At 44.4% G+C, this 22,685-nt stretch overlaps 1 protein-coding gene across 2 annotated transcripts in view; it reads left to right on the forward strand.

The window, feature by feature from the left end:
* The window catches only part of SH3PXD2A (SH3 and PX domains 2A), a gene marked incomplete at both ends in the record, with an annotated part of 250,002 nt that overhangs the window by 145,213 nt on the left and 82,104 nt on the right, over positions 1–22,685 (forward strand). For both annotated transcript variants that reach the window (XM_080621336.1, XM_080621337.1), the window contains one exon: positions 21,006–21,034. In XM_080621336.1, coding sequence (XP_080477462.1) covers positions 21,006–21,034 — 29 coding nt within the window. The remainder of the gene's footprint in view (positions 1–21,005; positions 21,035–22,685) is intronic.

The following is a 22,685-nucleotide window of genomic DNA, read 5'->3' on the forward strand; positions in this document are numbered from 1 at the left end:
GACTTTCTAAAGCCCCTCTGGTGATGGGAAACATCATCAAATCTGTGCTTTGGAAATACATATTTTATGAACATTAAATGCATGGACATACGTGCATGCTTCATCCCTGGTCCTGCCAGCTGCATGTATCTATAGACATTTGTCTTTTTAGGTATTGCCAGTTTTGCCATGGCATGATCAAGCATATTGAGCTGAATACATTTCACCAACAGACCTTTTGGAAGGCAGATGGTTTTTGCAATTATGGAGCCCTGCTTTAACAGGGATATCAGCAGAAGAGGTTGTTGGGGCAAGGGAAATGAAAGTGTTGCCTCTAACTGAATGGCAAACCTTTTGGTTCCCCGAGTGCTTCCCACTCAGTGAACCCAACATGCCTTGGGCATGCTCTGTGCCTGGTGATGGATCACATCTCACGGAGATGACCACAGGGACTTCTCGGTCACAGATGGAGAGTGTTTCTTGACAGCCTTGTGGCAGCCACAGCCCAGCGTCTTTCACATAGGTGCTGTCACTTTCATTCTTTACCTGTGAAGAGCAGGTCTCACTTCATGGATGGTGCCCTCACAGATGTTGCCACGGTGCAAGTAGGAATTAACCGTGCCTGGCCTCCATCAGAGGGAGAATCATTGCCTCCCAGAGCACCCGGAGGATGCTGCGTGCAGCGGATGCAGCCGGCAGAGGGAGCGTGGAGCATTGCACACTGCTTGTCTCCTGTTAAACGCAGCGGCCTGCAAACTGGCGTCTTTCTTCCCTTGTCTGCGCAGACTGCTAAGTGGGAACAGAGCAATGCGATAACGGATTGTTTATTATGGAAACATGCCACTTTTAGTAGATTTACAAGCAGCTTTGTGGAGCTCCTGAGCAGTCTGTATTTTTGTTTTTAGTTCGTTACTCATCTTGATACATCGTTGGTATATGTCTAACCATGGCTGTAGAAGACGCTAGCGGGGACATGATGGGGCCAATGAATAGGAGATAGAATGCAGCTGTCAGGCAGCATTTCTTCCAGGGGTTTGAGGAGTACCAGCAGGCTGTGTCAGCCCGGCAGTGACTGTTTCTCAGTGACTGACTTTACAGTCAGACTATTTTGTAGTGCCTTCAAGGAAGGCCCTGTGGTTTAGCAGCTTCACAGATGGTTGCATTGCATTTAGAGCAAAGTGAAATAACACTGGTTCCTCCCATCCTCTGCTGCCTCACCCTGAGAAATTAGCAGCCTCTTTTGGGAGCTACTAGTCAAAATCCCAGAGCTGAACACCTCCAGACTTTCAGCAAAGTTTGAAACCAGTTCAGGAGCTGAATTTCAAGTCTGCTTTTCCCATGCCAAAACCCCCAGAGCTGAATACCTGGGAACTATGGAGGTGGGTTAACTCACTGACCAAATACACTAGGAGCCTTTCACTGTCTACCTCTAATGCATCAGCTTTCCCAAAATAGTATGTCTAGCATAGTCCATGCCGCATTTGCTGCTGTAATCACCACTGAAACCTGGATAGGTTAGAAATCCATATGTGGATCTGCGTCTGGGTGAATTTGGCAGACAGAAAGCAGTCCCCGAAAGGCAATTTCTTCCTATCGAATCATCTGCCAATTTTAACAGTTTTGATTTATGCTTTTTAATGTTACTGAGCTCTTTGCTGAAAGAGTTGAAGGCCATCTCCACTGGCGCTGCTATTGAATGAGCCACCTCAGGAGCAAGACCGGCTTCCAGAGTAGCTGGGAGTTTTGTATCTTTTACATGTGAGGTTTCTCTGCCTGTCTCGTTGGTCTCCTGCACTTCCTCAGCTCAAACAAGTGCTTCCAATTACAGAAAAGTATGTGACATCCATGAGTCACGGCTGGGTTTTGGGCACTGTGGTTTTAATGGGGACCAGGCACAAGGGTTAAACCTGCTCCCTTACCTGCTGCTGCAACCTAGAGTAGAGAAGAAATGTGCCGTGTGAGTGTATAACCCGCCTGGTTTCTCTGATGAAACTAGTTTGGTTTGGTTTGGGTTTTTTCATTTCTTATTACTTGCCCCTGAAAGAGGAAATTAAATAGGCTGGTTGGAAGTGTCTGAGGGCTGTTTTGTGTGTGGAGGACCAAAGCAGGTGAGCAGTTCTTGGAATTGCTTGAATAGTAGACAAAAGCATGGAGTAAGAGACCGACAAGAGGGTAGTTAGTTTACTCAGAAAGACTGAGTGCAGCCGTCTGGAAAGTAGATCATCTTTCTGAAAGGCACAAAGAAGAAAAATAATGACTCCAGATTCATCCCTTGTGTAATTCTTTTGAAGTTGGTGGCTTACACCAGAATGATTTAACCCCATTAATTTTAATGGGTCACTGCAGTGTCCCAGGAGTTGTTTTTTGCTGTGCTGCGTTCTGAGGCAGAGATAAAGCAGAGCCTTGGTGTCTGGGCTAAAACCCAAACTTGGTGTCCCCATAGGGCTGGCTTGGGCTTGTCCATATTGTGGCTGACTCCAGTTGGAGAAGGAAAAGGATGCAGGAGAGGATGATGTGTCTGAGCCCCTGTCCCGTGATGGCTGGGTGCTGCCAGGATTTTGCCGTGAGCCATAATCTGCCTAAAAAGATGTATCTGGTTTGAAAACCAAGGACAGCCAGGCTACGAACACTCATTGGAGTTAACACTGACCCTTACCCTGCTGTGAGTCCACTGTTCCAAAGTGATTAGCACAGAGAGAGACAGGAGGTGTGAAGCAGTGTGTCAAAGAAAGGAGGCTGAAAATGAGCAGAAACCAGCAACAGAGGAGCCCTGGTGGGGCTCAGTAGGCAGAGAGTGAAGGTCAGTGCCCTCGACACACGACAGGAGCTCAGGGGCTGTGTCAGGGGACAAGGATAAAGCACATTTACCACTACTGATCAAAGCAAGCCGGTCATAGCAGGAGTTGGCCATGCATAGTTAAAAAGCCCATGTATCACAGCAGGGAAAATTTAATCTGCTGTCAGGAGAGAAGGATGCGTGTTTGTCACCAGTTGTCAGACAGCTGTAGACGTGGTGGCAGACAGAGCTGTAGTGCTTGGGCAGAAAGCGATCATGTCCCAACCTCATCAAGCAGCAGCACATTGCGCACTGTGATCAGCCCCTGCTCCTTGGGGACCTCAGAGCCAGCCTTGTGCCTCAGCTCTCTGCTTTCTGCGTGCCTCTCCTCACGCACCTTCCTCCGAGGGACGTTTGTAGGTTTCTTGTCCTCTTGCTGTCCTATTTTGAGGGTGGCAGAGGTTTCACCTGACTCCCTGTCCTTTGCAAGTATTGATGAAGAATTGACCAGACAGCAGGAAATGAGCCATGAGGAGCAAGCAGATGGACTATAATGAAGTGAAGTGCTAAATGTTCATGCAAACGTTCTTAGTAACATGGAGGAGGGGGAAGGCCATGTTTGGTGATGGTTGGGTGTAAAGTAAACCCTAAGCAGCCTGCTTTTATCAAGCCATCATCTGTTCCTTAGTTTCTTGCAGAAGGAAGGGAAGACAAGCATTGCTGTGTCTCTGGGCATTTATCTCTTGACAGACTTGACATGACTGCACAATGGGTCTGGGCAGAGGGTCCCAGTAGGGAAGGACATATCACATGTTTCAGTAAGAGTTGCTCAGTAAACTCAGTAACTTAACTTCTGATATTCTCCATTTAATCTCATTGGTCTATAGTCTTCTCTCAGTCACATATTGTAATGCAAACTCCGTAAAATCACTTCCTAGCTAAAGCAGATCAGAAAATCCATCTGGATTAGCAAACTTACCTGTAAAAAGCTTTATAAAATAAAGATGCATCTGGCCTTGAATTATATCTTCTGCAGAAGCAGAAGGGAGGGGAGCTCAGCTCTGGTCCTGCACTTGAGTCACAACAACCCCATGCAACACTACAGGCCTGGGAACGAGTGTCTGGAAAGCTGCTCGGGAGAAAAGGACCTGGGATGTTGGTGGACAGACAACTGAACGTGAGCCAGCTTGTGCCCAGGCAGCCAAAAAGGCCAGTGGCATCCTGGCCTGCATCAGCAATAGCATGGCAGCCCGGCCAGGGCAGTGCCCTGTACTGGGCACCGGTGAGGCTGTACCTCGAATCCTGTGTTCAATTCTAGGCCCCTCACTACAAGAGAGACATTGAGGTGCTGGAGCGCGTCCAGAGAAGAGTGAGGCTGGTGAAGGGTCTGGAGCACAAGTGTGATAAGGAATGGCTGAGGGAAGTGGCTGTGTTTAGTCTGAAGAAGTCGTGTGGGAACTTCTCACTCTCTCTAACTACCTAAAAGGAGGTTGTAGTGAGATTGGTGTGGGTGTCTTCTCCCAAATAACAAGTGATAGAACAAGAGCAAATGGCCTCAAGTTGCACCAGGGGAGGTTTAGATTGGATTTTAGGGAAAAATTTGTGACCAAAAGTGTTATCAAGGACTGGAACAGGCTTCCCAGGGAAGTGGTAGAGTCACCATCCCTGGGAGTATTTAAAAGACATGTAAATGTGGCATTTGGGGACATGGTTTAGTGGTGGACTTGTGTTAGTCTTGGTGGACTTTACGATTGGACTCCCTGATCTTAAAGGTCCTTTCCAGCTAAGTTATGATATGATTCTATGAATATCAAAGGTTGTTCTTGCAAACATGTGGGTATTGGAAACCTGTGTGTGCTGGTACCCAACATATCATAGTGTAATATTTACATGTGGATGCATCTTGTACATGTGCCTCTCTCTTTGGAGGGAGAAGTGGTCAGATATAAAGGGTGAAACTGAATTTGCCTAAGTCCAAGGTAAATTTGCAGTTCATCCGAAGGGCTGGAACAAGTGCTGCTGCTGCTGCTCTCCATCACCCAAGGAGGAATTTTAACTGTGCCCATGCAAAGACAGGTGGAAGAGTCCCAGCAAAACCTCATTTCTCCATCAGGTTATTTTAAGTAACCACAGCAATGCCTTGTGCAGCCTCTTCAAGGGTAGCATGTGCTGGCAGTATAAGGGAGTCTGAATGCTGCAGGATTCTCTGGGAAATTAAGCCTTTTCCATAGCAAATGAAATGAATGAAAAGTGCAGGTGCTGCTGAAATCCTGCCTACGTGTCCTCATCTGTCAGCAGCATCTCTAACCCAAATACATGCTGCAATGTGTTAGTGCAGTTTGCTACCACACCTCTGAGCTCCTGCAATCAACATGTCAGAGCGTCCTACCTATGGACAACCCAGCACTTCCCCACATTATATAGCAAATAATTTTAAGTAATGGGAAACCCTAAAAAAATGGCAAGCTTTTTTGAACAAAGGAGATACTAAATATGCTGAGAAAAGTATTCGCTACTGCTCACATGCTCTGCTCAACAGTAAATGTGAACAGACCACAGCAGGTGTGAAGGGATGTGATACAGGCTTGGAAACTGTGGAGTGATCCAAGGGAAGGCCTGTGAGAAGAAGAGAAAAATGCAACATGATGATGAAATGCAAGTATTTCTATGACTGTGTTTAAGTGCAGGATCGGGGGCCATCCAGCTGTCCACTGGCCACTTTCAGCCAAAAGACAACAGCAGGCAACAGATGATCTCACCCTGCTCCTCTTAAATCGACAGATTTCCTCCACAGTTGCTTGAATATCAGGGTTTCTGATGTTATTCTTTGCCAGCTGTTTGGTGAAGCCTGATGTGGGCTGAAAGTTTTCTTCTCTCGCTGCTTCCTTGTAATGCAGGAAACTGCTCGGGTGGTTCAGATGGCCACAGATGTGAGGTAGGACAGCCCGGATGTGTTTCAGAGGTTTGAAAGGCAGAAAAACCCTCAAATGAGGCCAGCTTTTGGGAGGGTAGTGCTGACACACAGCTTGCAGGGATCAAAGCCCAGGAGAAGCTCCAACAGGGCTGTCTTTGAAACACTGCATCCTGCAGGTATAATGTGGTAGTTTTATCTGGCCTGTGAACATCTCTGACAAGGCATCAGGTCATTAGTCTTGTGCTTGTTATTGTAACATTTGCTGGAATGAAACCCTGGCATTCTTAAATCACAGTTATCAAAGCGTATCATAAATTGTAAGCAGTTTCTTTTCCTTTGAGTATATCCCTGTGCCAAATCATTTGGTGCTCATATCTTCTAAATTGGGCGTGACATTGCCGGTGAAAAGCTGTGACTGAGCATATAATACTTATTTCTTTAAAAAACAGAGCTGCAAAAAGAAGTGTATTTCGTACAAAAATGAATAGAAAGTGACCACTACCTCTTAAAACAGTTCTGCTTCCAGCTTCTGATAATAGCTGTGTGTTCAACTCCTGAGGTGCTAAAAAATCTGCTTTTTGTAAAGTGGAATTTAAAAGACTGTTGCTCAAAAGGGAATATATATATATATATATATATATGTATATATGCTCTGCAGTTATTCCCACCCACAACCTGATTTTCTTGCTTCTGAGAGCTGTGACACATTTTTGAGAGCAGCGGTGTATTTTTAAACTCACGCTTATGGCATGAGATGAAGGTCAGCCCAACTGAGTCTGTTGAGGGACTGAGAAATTAAACCCCAACCTGCACTCTTCCTTTGTGGCTTTGGGCCAGGAGCTCTTTGCTTTCTTCTTGTGAAATGCTATGGCATCTTGTCCCTGCTTCTGAGGAGAGATACACCCAAGCTTCTGGGTGCTGAGCTATGAAAAGAACATGACCATTCCGTTAGCAACTGGATGCTCTGAGGTCCTTCAAGTAGGATCTGTTCCGAGCCTGAATTGCAGTTTTCCTCCAGAGATGTTCCCAGCTTTAAGCATTGAGCAAAACTGGACCTGGAGACACATTTGCACCTCTCTTGTCATCGTTGCTGTTATTTTTTCAAGTCCTCTTTGGAAAATGAGCTTTTCGTGAAGCTGGCAGTAAGCCACGGCCTCAGGGTATATGCACAGTGCGGCCCACCCGTGTGCTCCAGGAAGGTGGCTGCTTTCATGGCTTCCTCACCTGGCCTTTGAAGACCCTCAAAGCAGGCGAAAGAGGAGTCAGGGACAGGGTATAATGTGTGCATTTTGAACTGTTTCTTGGCTGATTAGAGCAGTTCTGAGACCTCTTGGGCATGAGGAGGTCTGCAGACTCTGGGGGGAGTGGGACAGAGGAACAGCCAAAATTCTCTGACTTTCCTTCTCATCACCATCCCAGATTTGCTTTGGTACGTGTAAGGCTTTAAGATTTTCACAACATCGTTTAAAAACTGCTGCTTCATTGGTAAAACTGGAGCACTTTTCCCTTTTTTGTGTCTGTACTGAGAAAAGGGTCTTGGTATCGTTATCACAGTAAATAAATGAATCAACTTACTCCCTACCACAAAACCTTGCATTCTTCAGTGTAAAAAATAGACACATAAATAACCAGCATAGGGGATGTGCCTTACCTGTAATGTGAAGTTCACTCTTCCAGACCCTTGGTTTCTTCTGGACAGTGATTTAGAAGGAAAAGCTTTTATCTAATCATGAGGTAGGTCTCTGCACAGCTCCCCAGGCACCGCTAATGGATGGAATGCACAGCAGAGCTTGAAGGGTTTTTATTATAGCTGGGTAAGACAGAGAGCTGAGTTTCTGGTGTTGCACACACTATTGCTAGGTAGGTCAGAGTTGGGTTTTGTGCCGGGTCCAGGGTGTTTGTGTAGTGATCAGAGCAATTTTGCATTACAGTGAGGTATGTTATAAGGAGGGGAGGACATCAATCAGCCACGAGGGGGTGACAGGTCAAGGCCAGTGTGGCAAGGATGGCTGGGTAGCTGGTGCCAGAGAGGGAGCAGAGGCAAAGCGGAAGGTTCCAGAATTAGCTTCAGTCCCAGAGGATGACTGGAGAAGAAATTGTTAATAAGTAGGTTGTGGGCAGCAGGACACTCAGTTTTGTGCTCCGATTCATAATCCCTACTGCTGCATCTTGTGGCTGATATACCCAGATCTTAATTTTGAATCTTGCAGTATGTTACAGCAATGAGAGATTACTCAAAGTAGTGCTGAATTCAGACTCAGTACTGGGAGCTAAGAGCAATGCAGACCTTTGCATTAGACTTTACAGGGTTATTTTATGCAGCATGGTTGTTATATAGTATGATATCCAGCGTACCTGCTTGGCTGATACTGCAGTGTGGACTTCAGGATACACAAACCTCCCCAGCACCTTGGGGATGCTCTTGTCATCCTATGGTAGATGCAGCTCCGCAGGGAGGAGCTAATCGCTAGCCACAGCACCCCACAGCACCCTCTCCTGGTAGGAAATGCAATGTTCCTGCTGAGAGTGTGGTTCCTTATCGTTCAGCTTCTGGTATTTCAGGTAACAAAGGAAGAAAATAGTGCGCAAAATCCAATTGCAGGATGTGACATTTGCAGAACCTTGTTGATATTCCAAGCTTGTGAATTACTGAGTGACATCAATAGCCTAAAAGGAGGGGGTGTAATTCCTGACAATCAATGACATTTTCCCTTCGCCCACATGAGATATCTATATATCAGATAATGTGAACAGTTACAGCAGCAATAAGCTGCCAGTGCCCATTTAGCTTTGAAGAGATCCTTCAAGTTGCAGGCCAGAAATACCCCCTGAATCAGTGCTGATTTTGAAGGAACAAGTAATGTCTCTTTTAGCTGAATTAATAGGACTTCTATAACTGGCTGAATGGATGGAAATAATTAAAGTCATTCATTATGCCTCTCCACTTCTGTGGACCTAAAACATGGAAAAAGAGATTGGAAATACCACACACACCCCCTTTGGAGATGCATGAGGTGAATTAAAAGTTAATGTCTAGATTGAGAATTGGACAGGAGTTACATAAAAGGAACAAAGAGAAATTTACTGTTCTCTGCATGAACAGGTCTGAAAAACAAAGTTGTATTTGAACTGGACTGCAAAATTTTTGGTCTATTTAGACATTGCACTGTTTCATGGTGTGTAATGGCACTTCTGTGCCTTGATGCCTACAATCTGCATACAGTTTAAATGCATATAAAAAGATATTTTCTTATATTTTCCAGAGTTATTTAGCATTTAATGCTGGACACCTGAGAAGGTTAATTGACATGGTGTGAAGTGTTTTGGGCAGGTATATAGGCATATATTTGAGGTCAACGTGACTTTTTTTATTTGCCTTTTTAATTGAGTAAAGCTCAAAAGGAAGTATTAGTGTGGATCCATATATTTACTAACAAAAACATCTGCCTCTGCAAAGTGAGTTTTCAGTTCAGTATTACAATCTCTAAGTGTGTGATCAAGTACTAACCAAGCAAAGTTTACTGGAAGCTTTGATGATTTTGAGTATGCGTCTATAAAACTTAGGGTGTATCTGTCCATCTCTAGTCTCATGAATCTTATACTGGTGCAGGCTGAAAGAGCCATACTATTTTCTTTGTTTCCTTCCCAAAATAAACTGAGCAGTGAGACTAAAATAATCCCTTACACTGTCTTGAACTATAGGAACTCTTCTGTTTAATTATTTGATACCCACACAGTATATAAATAAATAAATCCTAATAAATACAATAAATCCTTGATTAGCTGGTCTGATACTTCCAAGAGTGGAGTGCTTAGGAAACTTTGTGATGCTTCTTTGCAAATGCCACGTAACTTAGCTCCTTAACTTTCTGGAATGCAGGAAGTGTGGGACCTGTTATCAAAATTGAGTATTTGAAAGGTGTTATGGTCATTACCTTGAAATGTAACCCTAGTATTTGAAAGGTTCTATCTTTGGGAAGTTGTCTTTATTTTCTGGCTTAATTGGTGCCTGTCAATGGTAATTTGGAATCATTTAATGAATTCCAACATTTATATTGGCCAAGACAGGTTGAAGACTTCTTTTCTCTTTCATGTTTTAGTGTTAGAATCACGGAGGATGTTTTAAGACTGCTTGATGCTGGTAGGTAATCAGGGAAGACAAGTTTGCTTTTAGTAGTTGCCAATCCAGGAAAATTTACTAGATGCATTTACTGGATGTTTTGGAGTTTTTCAGAAACTGTAAAAGCTCAGTTCAAAGGACAGCGATTAGAAAAAAATCCTAGAGTTCGTGAACTCACAGTACATCTTACATGCCGTGATTTATGTCTCTTGACTAGTAAATTAAAGAACCCAGTGACTGGAAAGATCTTTCCATGTGCCGCTTTGTAGAAACAGGGAGGAAACAGTTCCAAGGTATATAGAATTGGTGTCTTACAGAGAACTACATTACTTTTTAGTATGCTAGAAAGACATTTGATGTTGCCGGACAGTTAACTGCGGACATGCTGCTGAGGCAGGCTTGGGAAGTGGCTGTTCTTTAATCTCACTGTTCTAACTGAACAAAATGTAATGAGGAAAGATTACAGTCAGCAGATGAAGAAGCTGGAGTTCACTGTGGGCTTGATCTTGTCTCCCACATGCATTGTTATTTACCATTCTTAGGGCCATGTGCACAACAGATGATTTTAAAAAGCCAGGAGAGAGATCTGCCACTAGAAGGGGATGTAAAACTAGCTAGGGCAATAGGGTATTTAGCAGTGCAAAGTAAATACAGATGCTATAGCCATCTGCTGTCTATGCACACTGTGATCTTAATCTTTCAGGTCCTACTGTCCTTGGACAAGTAGCAGGAGCAGCCAGACAGAGAGGCCCAAGCAGCGTGTTGCTGAAAAGCCAAATGAGTACACTGAAGTGCTAGACCCTGTAAGAACAGTACCAGAAAGGAATGCACAATTGTATAATACCAGGCATCTGGCACGCTCTCCTTTGTACTGGGAGCTCGGAGGTCTTGCAGGGCGCAGGCCACGTCTGGAAATGCCTGTAACTCATTTCTTACTTTGTTAATTTAGAGCCTTTAAAATGTCAAAAATGCCAGTGGCAGCCTGGGAATTCCCTGTGTGAGCCTCCAGCATGTGGGCTGGTGCCAGCGCTTGCACCACACACTGGGACAGGCTGCAGGGAATCCCGGGGAGCAATGCCAACACCCGGCACCACCATGGGCTGGTTTTGAGGTCGGTATGGGGCAAGAAGAGCATTCAGGGGAGGCTGTGAGTGCATAATCCTTGCAGCTTAGGCAGTCAAAGGAGAAGGGCAGGCAGCAGGCTCTACTGCTTTGCCTTCTTGGTGGGCTTCCTCCAGTGTCTCGCTTCTATGTGGTTCCCCAGGGCTCGGTGTCACCAGCCCCTGTAGATGTGTCGTGGGGAACTGTGCTCACAGGAAAGCGTGTGGGTTGAGGGGAATTGCTTGTGCCAATGGAAGCAGGAGAGTAGAGCAGGAGGAAGGCAGCCTGGACCACTGTCATTTGGGTCACTGCTCCTTTCTTGGGTCACTCTGCCCCAAGATAAGAATCAAGAAGAAATGGGAGACAAAATAGTTGGTTATTTTTATTGTTTCTTTTACTTGTTTGGCAAAGGAGAGGTAAAGGGGTGACCTAATAGCAACCTACCCCTTCTCAAAGGGGAGCTACAAGGATATTGGAATAAACTCTTGCTGATAGTAGCAAACAATACAAACAGGAGCAATGGCTACAAACTGGTGTGGGAGATTAAAACTGGACAATAGAAGAAACTCCACAGAAAGTAGTTCTTTTTTCCCATAGTAGTTACTGTCATTACTCTCATCGGCATATGGAAATGTAGGAAGAGAGTCGATGGGCTGTTTGAGATCTTTTACTTCAGGGATTCAGCAATTTTGGGGTGATTTTTTTGCTCAGCAACACCACAAAAAGCAGCAACAGTAGCTGTAGCACTTAGCACCACTGGCAATACACCTCTTGACCATAGGATCTTCACAGTGGCTCCTGTCCTACTGACATCTGTCCCCTGGTGTAGAGACCTGCTCTAACCTATGCCCAGTGCTTGTTGGATGCCACTGGCAGGTCAGGTCAGGCCATCAAAACTTTTGGGTTGCTGTTGCACCCCTGGCTTGCTTAGTCATGTCTACATCCCTCATCTCTAAACTTGTGATGAGGTGACTCACCCCTATTGGATTCATGCTCGATTTTATTAGATAGTCATCAGCATGTTTCATATGCTCTCTATTAAAGAACTGCATGTTTCTTTCCTTTAATATCCCCTGGAAACAGCTTAGGTAAACAGCTTAGAGAGGGGAAGCTCAGTACCATTTACCAAAAAAAAACCTTCTATAGGTTGTTGCTTGTGAAGTACTGCATGCTGTGTTTGGGAGAATTGGGAATGATGAAGTATTTTCTCAAATTGCTAGTTTCCGCTGCATTGAAGGCAGAGACACTGAAGGCTCTGCAGCATTTATAACTGATTTCCTGAACAGTGTAGCAAATAGAGATGAGAGCCCTTTTCTTGTAACTCACATATGCAACACAAATCACTTAGCTGACATAAATCAGGGCTAAATTGCTTTTAAAGTCTCACAAAACATTTCTGAAAGAGACAGGATGAGGAAACCATTTTGCTGCAGCAGAGTACGTCCCCATGATGAGTCGTATTAAAGCCTGATCAAAGAACCTTATTGGCTTTTCATTAGAGCCTGGTTATGTATAGTTGAAATGCAGCAATGGTTTCAACAAAACAGGCACAGAAATATGCACAGGAGGTAAATTTAAGCAGGAATCTAGACCATCAAAGTATGTGATTAAGGACAATTTAATGTGCTGAGTAAGGCAGCATGATTTGGATATAATTTATCCTAATCCAGTCTGATCTTTTACAGGATAATATATTATAGGTCCACAATTAGGTGAGACCAGGGCCTCATCTGGCCTCCTGTCTCCAACAGTGGCTTGCAGCCAACACAAGAAACAAAGCAAATATAGAGTAAGCTTCCCCTGTTTATCCTCTCTGCTTCTGGCATTCAGCTGTTATGGGACTTTTGGGGTGAAAGTATCCAGAGTACGAAGTACAATAGCCACCATTTATCTTTGCTCCATGGATTTATCTCATTGCCTTTTGAACCCATGCTTAATTTTGGTGATCACAGTGTCTAATACCAGTGACTACCATGATTCAGCTGCGTCGCATACAAGAGCTCTTCTTTTAGTGTAGTTTAAACTGTTGTGCTCCAACTATTCTTCCTGGTACTGTAATTCAGTGGAAAAGCCTTTTTGAACAAGCTGTGTCTGGACCTGGGGCTTGGAAATCTGTAACTTGCCAGTGTTCTTCTCTCCCTTCCCTTTCGCCTTTTCCAAGGACTCTTTGGGATGAGGGTTTTGGGAGTGATACTGTTGGTCTCCGTGCACACTCCGGCAGAGGTGATGGTATATTGCCCCCCATGAGCAGGCACAACCTGGTGAGGAGCGGGTGATGTCTCCTTGCGGGGAGGTTGTACACAGGGAGCAGTGCCACCATGGGATGGAGGGGATGGTGGCTGTGCACCATACATGTAGCTCTGGGCAAAGTTAGTCTGAAACAGCAGAAGGAAGGTGTCCCAGGAGAGGGACAGCAAAGCCACTCTGCCTTCTCTTATAATCACCATTTGGTCTGTAATTCAGAAACCCAGATGGACCATGTGGTTTCAAATCAGACGTCAGACCCAAATCTATGGAAACTAGAGTTTGAGGGGCCCACCCTCAAACCAGAAAGGGCTAAAGAAAGAAAGAAATTAAGCAAAGATTCAACTTCTCTGCTGCTTTCTTAAGCTCTTAATCAGATTCGTATGATACATATGCAAGCTCATCAGCCTGACTAGTTTATAAGGTACATTTGAATTTATGATTCTGATGTTCAGTACTTAATTTGTAACGATGATTAGATGCATCTTTTAAACGTATCTTGTATCTGCATGTAAATGTGTGTAATAAAATTCCAAAGTGAAGAGCACAACTTGAAAAGCTGCACATGAGAATGATTATTTTTTATTACCTTGTTTTTATCTCTCAGCATTTGTATTATCAAGGCTATAATAAAGTGACACATGCTTGGTCATTGTAAGACAGAGATAAATTTGACCTCCCCGCAAGGGACGAGCAAGGTCAGTGTAGAGGAGGTGAAGAGCACCTCCATCCAGAGTGCTTGCTAAGGTAAATACATTTTTCTGTCCTGTGGAGAAATTTGCCATCTGAAGGAATAAACAGGGTAAAACAAAAGCAGATGAGGATGTGACTCTTAGGCAAGATCTTGTTTTTATACTTCTTTCCAGGAAAAATCTTGCTATAAACATTTGTGTTGTCTCTTTCAAGGCTGCTGAAGCCTTGCAGTAGAGGATCACATGGTGTTAGCTCATTGTCCCAGTGTCCTGCAGCTTCCAGGCTGTGCCAAAGCTGTCTCTCCCTGGTGCCGGAGAGGCTGGGCTTTGCTGTCAGATTGCCCTGCCCCATATCTCGCAGCCCAGTGAAATGCTGAATGTGAGTTTCCAAAGCCCTGTCTTCCTCCAGGAGGAGAATTTCATCATAAAGAAATACAGTTGTGAAAAATTCAAGAGGCTAATTCTGCATATCTTTAGCCTGAGCCAAATACTGAAGTTTCACCCTGGAGCCAAGCAATCAGCTTCACTGCTGGGGAATCTCAGGACAGAAATCTGTGAGATTCCCCAGTCATTTAGGGAAGGGGTAGGATGCCTTGAACCCGTCTCTCATCCTTCTACACCCTTTTTACACAAAAGCCTCATGACAGCCACTCTCAAACACTATGAATCTGCATGAAGCTGAAGTGGTCCATGGAGATATCATTTATCTTGGAGCTGTCTGCATCCCCTGTACCTTTGCCTCAGTGGCAGAGCTCAGGTTGTGCTGTGCTGGGATCCTCCAAGTGCAGAGCAGAGGACACTCGTTTTCCTTGTCCTGCACCTCCACTTCGTGATACAAATCATAGAATCAACTCATTGGAAAAGACCTTTAAGATCATCAAGTTCAGCATTACCCTAGGACTGCCAAGGCCATGACTAAACCAGGTCACTGAGGGCCTCGTCTGTATGGTTTTTGAACACTTCCAGTGACAGTGCTTCCATCACTTCCCTGGGAATGCTGTTTCAATGTCTGATTACTCTGTCAGTGACAAAATCCATGGATCCAGGTGCAGGAAGCATTGCTGGAGAGGAGGCAATGTCAGTCTCCTTCCAACCTTGGCTTTTCTGTGCAAGCTAAGGTTATTGGTATAGAGAGGATCTCTTCTGCACTTACATGTTTCCAGTGTTGTGCTTGGAGTTTCTCAGGGAGAGCTTGGGTTGACTTTTACTTTGTTGGGTTCAAGGGACCTGTCAGAAGTCAGTACTAAATCATAGAATCATAGCATGGTTTGGGTTGGAAAGGACCTTAAGATCATCCAGTTCCAACCCCCTGCCATGGGCAGGGATGCCTCACACTAGACCATGTTGCCCAAGACTCTGTCCAGCCTGGCCTTGAACACTGCCAGGGATCAGGGTTTCCAGTTGGTTCCTGGTTAACCAAACTAGGCCACCATTGTTATATGATGCAGAGAAAATCACTACAGCCTAACCAGAAGGATATACTATCTGAAACTATGCTGTTTGCTCTATGCCAGCATTACAGCCACACTGTGAAGACAACAGAAAGGTGGCAAGAAGGCAAAGTTCTCTTTTATGTTGTCTCCGTTCTCTTAAGGAGCTTGTTGCACAACAGTGGCTTACCCTTCTTGCAGCAAGCAGACATTGCTTCCAGCCAGCAAGAAATGCCTGGGATTGAAGTCAGGTCTCCAGATTTTCTCCTTGCCCCTCAAGTCGCTTTTGCTTGCGGCAGGGAACTGTGGAATCTTGGGTCCTCCACAATGGGGCCCTTTCTGACAGGGCTGGAAAGCTCGACCTCTGCTCAGAAAGGACAGATTCATGTTTGAGAGGGTTCCACAATGCAACGATTTATATCAGGAAATGAGCAGAATATTTTCTAAAAAAAAAAAAGAAGAGGAAAAAAGCCTTCATCTGTTTATTTGGCTCAGTGAAGAGATCAGCTGTGCTTGTATGATTGCAGGGGATGGAATGCTGGAGGGGGAAAACGTATAGCTGTATGCGACCATGTGTTTGTGTTCATGACGCATAATGTATAGAGTTAATTTTGCTTGATTATGTCTCAGAGCTCAATGGGAATGAAGATACCTTCATGCACATGGTTAAACTTTTGCATGTTGAGTACCATGAATGCGAATTTTAACCCTGCACTGTCCATATATCTCCTGTGTGTTTGTATGGTGTTACGTATTCAGCCATAGGCAGGCACCTAGTGACGGTTCTTGGTCCCGCTTGATGTTGTACCAATTGTCTCAAATAGAAAATGTCTGGCTGCTGAGGAAAATAACTTAGGAGTTTCAAGATGCAAATATATTCTCAAGGCTCACGTTTCTGTGTGCATAAAGAGCAGTAGCAAAGTATTTTTGTATTGGCTTACTTTAAAAACACTGTCACAGAATCTGATAGCAGTGCTAAGAAAAATAGTTTGTGGAAAAGTGGTCTTCATTACTGACTGCAGACTGTATGAGTGCTGGAAAGGAGAGACTGGACTTCCTTGTTAAAACACTTCTGTGCTTGTAATCTGCCTGGCAAACCATTGGCGATTAAATGATAATCTGAGTTGTTTGTTTGAAGTGTCATACATCTCCACCGCAGCCTGCCCACACCACTAGAGACTTGTAGGAATTAAGGAGCATGGGAACATAAACACCTACAATGCATGTAAACATGAATTAGCAAAAGCCAACAAATACAGAACAATTTTAATTTATGTATTAAAATACTCTGGAGGATACAGATTAACCTCCATTACTCAGGGTTTGTCACTGTCTCATCTCCTTTGGACAGCAAACACTGAGAAACAGACAGAAAGATGATTTACTCTTCCTTTAGCTTCTGTCTCTTCTGATGAAATGTCTGCTGTGCAGCTCCCCCAGCCGTGCTCCTCTGTGGCTCTGACAGCTCCTCATGCATTGCAGGCACTGTTTTCTCTCACGGTTGAAACTCACAGTTGTCTGAAAACTTTGCTAAATGAGTTGAAGCCAAGCCTTGCTTTACTGGCAGACAGAGGCCCTGGGCTAAAAGGTGACGTATCTGAGAAAGGAGGAATCCCACAGAGTGAGCTTGCTGGGTTTGCTGCCGCGTGGCAAAGGGGAGAAGCTTTTGATAGAGCTTTTGCGTCATGGGTGCCACAGGGATGAAATCCCCTGACTTAACACATCACCTCTGAGGGGGAGCTGTGCAGGAGCCAAGTTGCAGCCTCTGTTGATGCACTGTTGCTCTGCAAACTCTCCTTGTTCCTGCAGGAGGCTTCTGCTGACTTGCTGGAGAAACCCTCTGGGACAGATACAAATCAAACTGAATTAGAAGTACAGCTAAAGAGATAGACACAGTCCATCGCAGACACACCTGGTCACCTCCAGTCTTCTCCACTTGGAATATTTCTTAGGCTTTGTTGAGCAAATGTCAGGATACTCCTCATTTGTTAAACAACTTTTCCAGTTGTGCCACTGCTTGTTTGTGTATATCTATGTGTATTTAGATAGACAAAAACACACCACACACATACATCAGTGCTTATTAACTCTCACTGGGTACAGCAGCCAAGATATGTCCCTAAAGAAAGACTGTGCCATAAAGCTTTTCCATAACATTGTCCATATAATGTTCATTATTAAATTAGATTGCAAGTGACATATAAAATCAATGACATAAGATATTTTTATCTTTTCACAAATTTCCAGGCTGACTGTGGATAGCTTAATGTGATAACAAGGCAATCAGTTCTGTAGTAATGCTTGTGTTCTTCCTCTCACATTCATTGCTAGTTTTCAAATGAGTAATGTTATCCTGGTGTAATGCTGATGAGAAAGGAGATCCAGCCTGCCTCTCCTTTGTCAGTAAAGAAGAGTGTTTCCAGCTTGCGTGATGTGCTTGGCACCAGTGACATTTTAATATCGTTACCAGCAGGAAATGCTTTCCTTGCCAGTAATGAAGTTCAGTGTCAGCTGAAAATGGTGCTCCACAGGAAGACTTTAGACAAAATTGCCATATTCTGATACAGAAAAGGCTAGAAATACACTGTTTCTGTGAAAGGCATGTGTTCAGTATGGAGTGATCCTGGCTAATGAAGAAGAGACCTGCCAGAGCTATTTTCAGATCTGCTGGTTTCACTGCTATTCTTGCAGCTATGGCTAGAAGGGAAATTAGGATGATGGTATCTGTTCTCATACAGAAATAGGAGAATAATGAAAATATATGTGTGTTTATAAAGATAAAGAGGTAAAAAGAGGAAAAGCTGAAGAGAAAGTGATCTTCTCTGGGTAGCTGCAGATGTGACATTTGTCATGCCTTTCCTTGGAAAGGTTGTTCTTCTGCAAGGTGAGGCTTCTTGTCTGATTTAAGGTCTAGCAGTGTGCCAGGTGCAGCCTGTACTGAAGGAGAAGATCGGAGTTTCCACTTGGAAGTTGTTACAGTTATGAGACACCATTAAATAATTTCCTTAATTGTTTTTGAGACATAATCAGATACTTCAGCCTCACAATAATGCTCCTGTGAAAATAGTGAGGCTGAGAGGTATTCATCTTATAGATCGTCACTTGGGAAAGGGAAAAGACATCAATGAATCACATGCAGAATAATAGGACATAAAAATAAACACAGAGTCAGGCAGGGCTCCTTGCTGGATGTTGTTGCAAAGCAGCAGCACAGGCTTTCTTCATTAGCAGAAAAGAGGAGAAGAGTATGTACACAGAGAGCACTTTACTCAGCCGGAGAGATAATCTGCTGTACCTTCTTTGCCTTCTATTTCAGCAGTGATTTTTTTTCCCCATCCTCACTGGGAGGAGGAGGTTTTGACTTTCAGAGTTTCACCGGGGAGATGAGGATTTTATTTCAAGCTCCATTTTATTTGATACTGCTTTGTCCTGATTTTATAAGTGAAATGTGGGTGTACAAAAAAGTGGCGAGGCAGGGAGTACATGGGGTACATGGACTTCAGGAGTTCCAAAATCAGAACCTGATAAAGCTTGACTTTAATCCTCAAGCAAGAATAAATGAAAAGATGAAAACTTGCCCAGTAGCTTGATTGGTTTCTTTATTGCTTTTTTTAAGCAACGCTCATGACTTTGGGGGCAGTGGGGATTCAAATAAATATTTTGTAATAATAATTTCATTCCTTCTGTAAGGATGATCTTGTGCTTAAGGCTAGAAACATAACCGGAAGTTGTAGGTTCAACTGCCTTCAAGAGCCTGAATACATTCTGTATCCTCTGATGATGCTAATTACCCTCCAGATCTCAAAGAGACATCACTGAGAGCTACTTGGTACTTCGTCCTCTTGTAGCTGACCCTAATTTGCTCAGCTGTGCACTTTGCAGTGACAGTAAGGGGCTTTTTCCCTCTTCAAACTAACCTCAAGGTTTGTTTTCACCGTGCACAAGCCGTGAGAGAAACAGTGATAGGGTTTGCTGGACAGAGCTCCTGGCTCAAGTGAACAGTTACTGCCTGTGTTGGCACCCTGCTTGCCGCTGACCAGAAAGTTGGGACAGGCGGGACGTATTGAAATGATCATCAAGCATGTGCACAATGGAGACACTGGGCCAAAGCAGGTTGTATGTGGGGATCTCAGCAGGGTTTCACCTTCTTACCTTTTAGCGCTGTCAGAAGAGAGGCAGTTCAGGGCAGGATCAAACACAGACATTTGCGTGCTGGGAGAGCTGTATTGACAGCAACCACAAAGCTCCAAGCTGGCGTGAGAGCGGAGCCGGGGTGGAGGACTACATTTTGGCGATTGTGCCTTCCCTGGCTCATTCTGAGGGATCTCTGTTTTGGGCACCATATAGCAAGCATTATATTTGCATATGAAATCACTTGTGTAGAAAAAGCAGCCTATTCATGAGCCCTAGCATCCTCATATCAAATACAACTGCAGACATGGCTGAGAAAACAACTATTTAATTGAATAAGAAATGACACTGAAAAATCCAAAGAGTGTGCAAAAACTTCCCCCAGTTTGTCTGGAAGCAAATCCTAGACATGTAAGGCATGGATCCAAGCATGGGATCCAAGCAAAGTGCTGGGAGAAACAGAATTTATGGGTGGACATACCTCTGCCCTTAAGACATGTCGTTTCCTTAGATGATCCCCCAAACTCTCTTGAAATAAAATACATAGTTTAGGATAATCCTTCTCTGGTTCCTCTGGAGTACATAGCATGCTGCAATGGACAAAACCCCACTTCTAAGAGCCTGTTCCCCCCCCAAAATTTAGAAGCTGCTTCCTGGCTCTGAAGTGGGATTCCTGCAAACACAGCGTGCCTCTACAGTGGTTCATTAGGTGGCATTTCCAACATTAATGTCTCTGGGTACAGTGTGTGGCTGTGCCCCAGGCACTGTGCCCACACAGCAATGCTGTCTGCCCAATCTGTCATTGCCCAGGCTCCTGCCTGTGCAGACCATTTCAGAGCTGAGTCTCAGAGGCTGAGAAAGCGCTGGGAAGAAGCACAGCCATAGCAAAGCATTTCTGTCCTCAGTTCTGCTTATCCAAGACCAGCTCCTGCAGCTCCCTTCTGTAATTTCTTCCCAGTTCTGTAGCAGCTGTCTGAGCTCTTAGCTGTTCTGCCACGAGCGAAGGTGCCAGCACCCTTTAATCACTATAGAAAGTAAGGGTGCTTTCTCCATCCTGGAAGAAAGAAGAAGGTCAAAGTTTGGTGTTTGGTGTTTTTTCCTTGCAGAAGACAAGCGCTTGTCAGAGACAACGAGGAGAGGTTCCGAGGTTATTCACAAATTAATCAGCCTCTGAAAGGAGAGGACTGCAAGCAGTGCCAGATAAGCCTGTAGCAGCCGCACCCCTGCATCAAGCAGTTAATATTCCCTTTCCTCTCCAGGGGAACGTCAGGGGTTAATTCAGTAGCTGTGCATTTAATAGCTCAATTTAAAGGGGAAAAAATGACATCCTTCTCCCCTGCCTTGCTGGTTGTGGATGGTTTGCTCTGTCTCGTTGATCACATGCTCCCCGAGCCCCTGGTGCTGCAGAAGCCCCAGCTGCTGCTGCTGATGAGCCGGTGCTGCTCAGGATCCGTCCTGGTCCCTGCCTGTCAATGCCTTGCAGTCCCAACCTCCTCTTTAAAGGAGGGAGTGCACAGAATGAGCTCTTGAGCATATGGGTGGAAATCTGGGAGGCACCCATTCTATCACCACCATTTCCAGCTCTAACCATGTCTATTTGTTGTTGTCTTTTTTTTAGGGACTATGGATCTTCAAAGAGAAAATCCGGTAAGAAACAGCTTTTCTGGCTTTCTATGCACTGCATGATTACAGAGAGGACCTTCCCATGTGTCCCCTTCACCCTTGATCCCACCCTCTCTTCAACACCTCTCCCTTTAAACCTTCCCTTTACCTTGTGTGGCATTAAATTGTGTAGTAGTTTAACTTTTTGTTGCTGAAGCCTGCTAGAGACAGGCATCAGCTCTTTGCACTGGAGAGGAGGAGAAACCACATATAGTATTGCAGTTAAAATGACTGCTCTCCTCTGACTGTATTTATACAGCTCCTTCTCCAGTCTGAGATGATAATTGTGTTAAATTTCTCTCTCATTTTTTTCTTAAGTCATTCTTTACCTGAGCAAACAGTCAAAACGCAGCCTGAGAGCTGGGGTTCTTTTCCAGAGAGGAAGGGAATGCTTTTCTATTCTCTTTGGGATCTTTTACCTTTGCTTTTCCAAAAGGATCTGGTGAAGCTTCTGATGCAAAATGCTTTCAATGCCTGTGTCTGGGTTTGGGCTGCTTCAAAGGCTGTAGCTCCGTGTTTTGTTTTTAAGCTCCTGGATTCAAATGTCCCATAAAACCCTAATCTGAAACTATATAAATCCAACTTTTCCCCTCCCCTTGTAGCTCTTAGTGATTTTTACAGATGTGTTTTCAATAGGGACATGTAATTATGGGCCTCTGGGTTTGGCTGTGCTGCGCTGGATGTGTCAGGGCTTTCTCTCTTTTATTATTTTTTTTCCTTTTATCCTTTTTTTTTCCCCAAGCAGCATTGAGCACCTGCAACTCTCATTGACTTTGTTTGGAGTCTTGGGTGCTCCCAGTTGTATTCAGGGCATCCAAAGAGAGGCCTTTCAAACCCATAGCAACTTGTGGAAAACTCTGGCCTGTGTACAGGGGAGAGGAGGGTTTTTTTTTCTTCTTGCTTTTTAAGATGATGAAGAAACACTGCAATGGCTTAATCTTTGGGAAGGAAAGAAGATGAAGAATACTGCTCTCCAGTGAATGTCACTGCCTAGATTGATCTGTTGGTTAATTATGAGAGCTTTTAAGCAGCAGCTCTCTAATAAGCTAAGTGATGCACTAAAGCAAAGCTGTTGCTTCACTCTGATGTCCTGTACACCAAATGGATATTGCCTTTGCAGGCCAATACTTTAGGTATCGTTTTCCTGAGGTTTGTTGTGGTAATGAAGAGGCAAGTGTGGTACTAGGTGCTGGCCCAGTGTGCTAAACTATGGTATGCTTCATTCTCCTAATCTCCTACAAAGATTATCTGGATTGCACTTGTAGGATCTCCTAAATGTAATATTACAAGTGTAGTGTTTGTTTATGGTGGCCTGTGACTTATATTGGCAGCGGCACTTTCTCTAGAGGAGCTGACCATAAAAGTGAAGTGACCCTGTAGAAGGCAGAACTGAGTGTGGGAGCTCCTGATGCAGTGACACATCCTGAGCACTGGGGGTTTTGGGCCGTGTAAAGACCTTTGAAAAACAGCACTGAACTCTCCGGGGCAACCTGATTTAGCAGTGACCTAGAACAGCATTAGGAAATCAGGAGAGCTTTGGGCTCAGTGCACCGGTTGACATGCACAGGAGTTGCAATAATCTTGTAAGAGATGTGAGGATTGCTTTGGGAGTGTGAGGAAACTGCTGCTCCTCCAT

This window comes from Psittacula echo (genome assembly GCF_963264785.1).
Source record: "Psittacula echo genome assembly, chromosome: 6".
NCBI lineage: Eukaryota > Metazoa > Chordata > Aves > Psittaciformes > Psittacidae > Psittacula > Psittacula echo.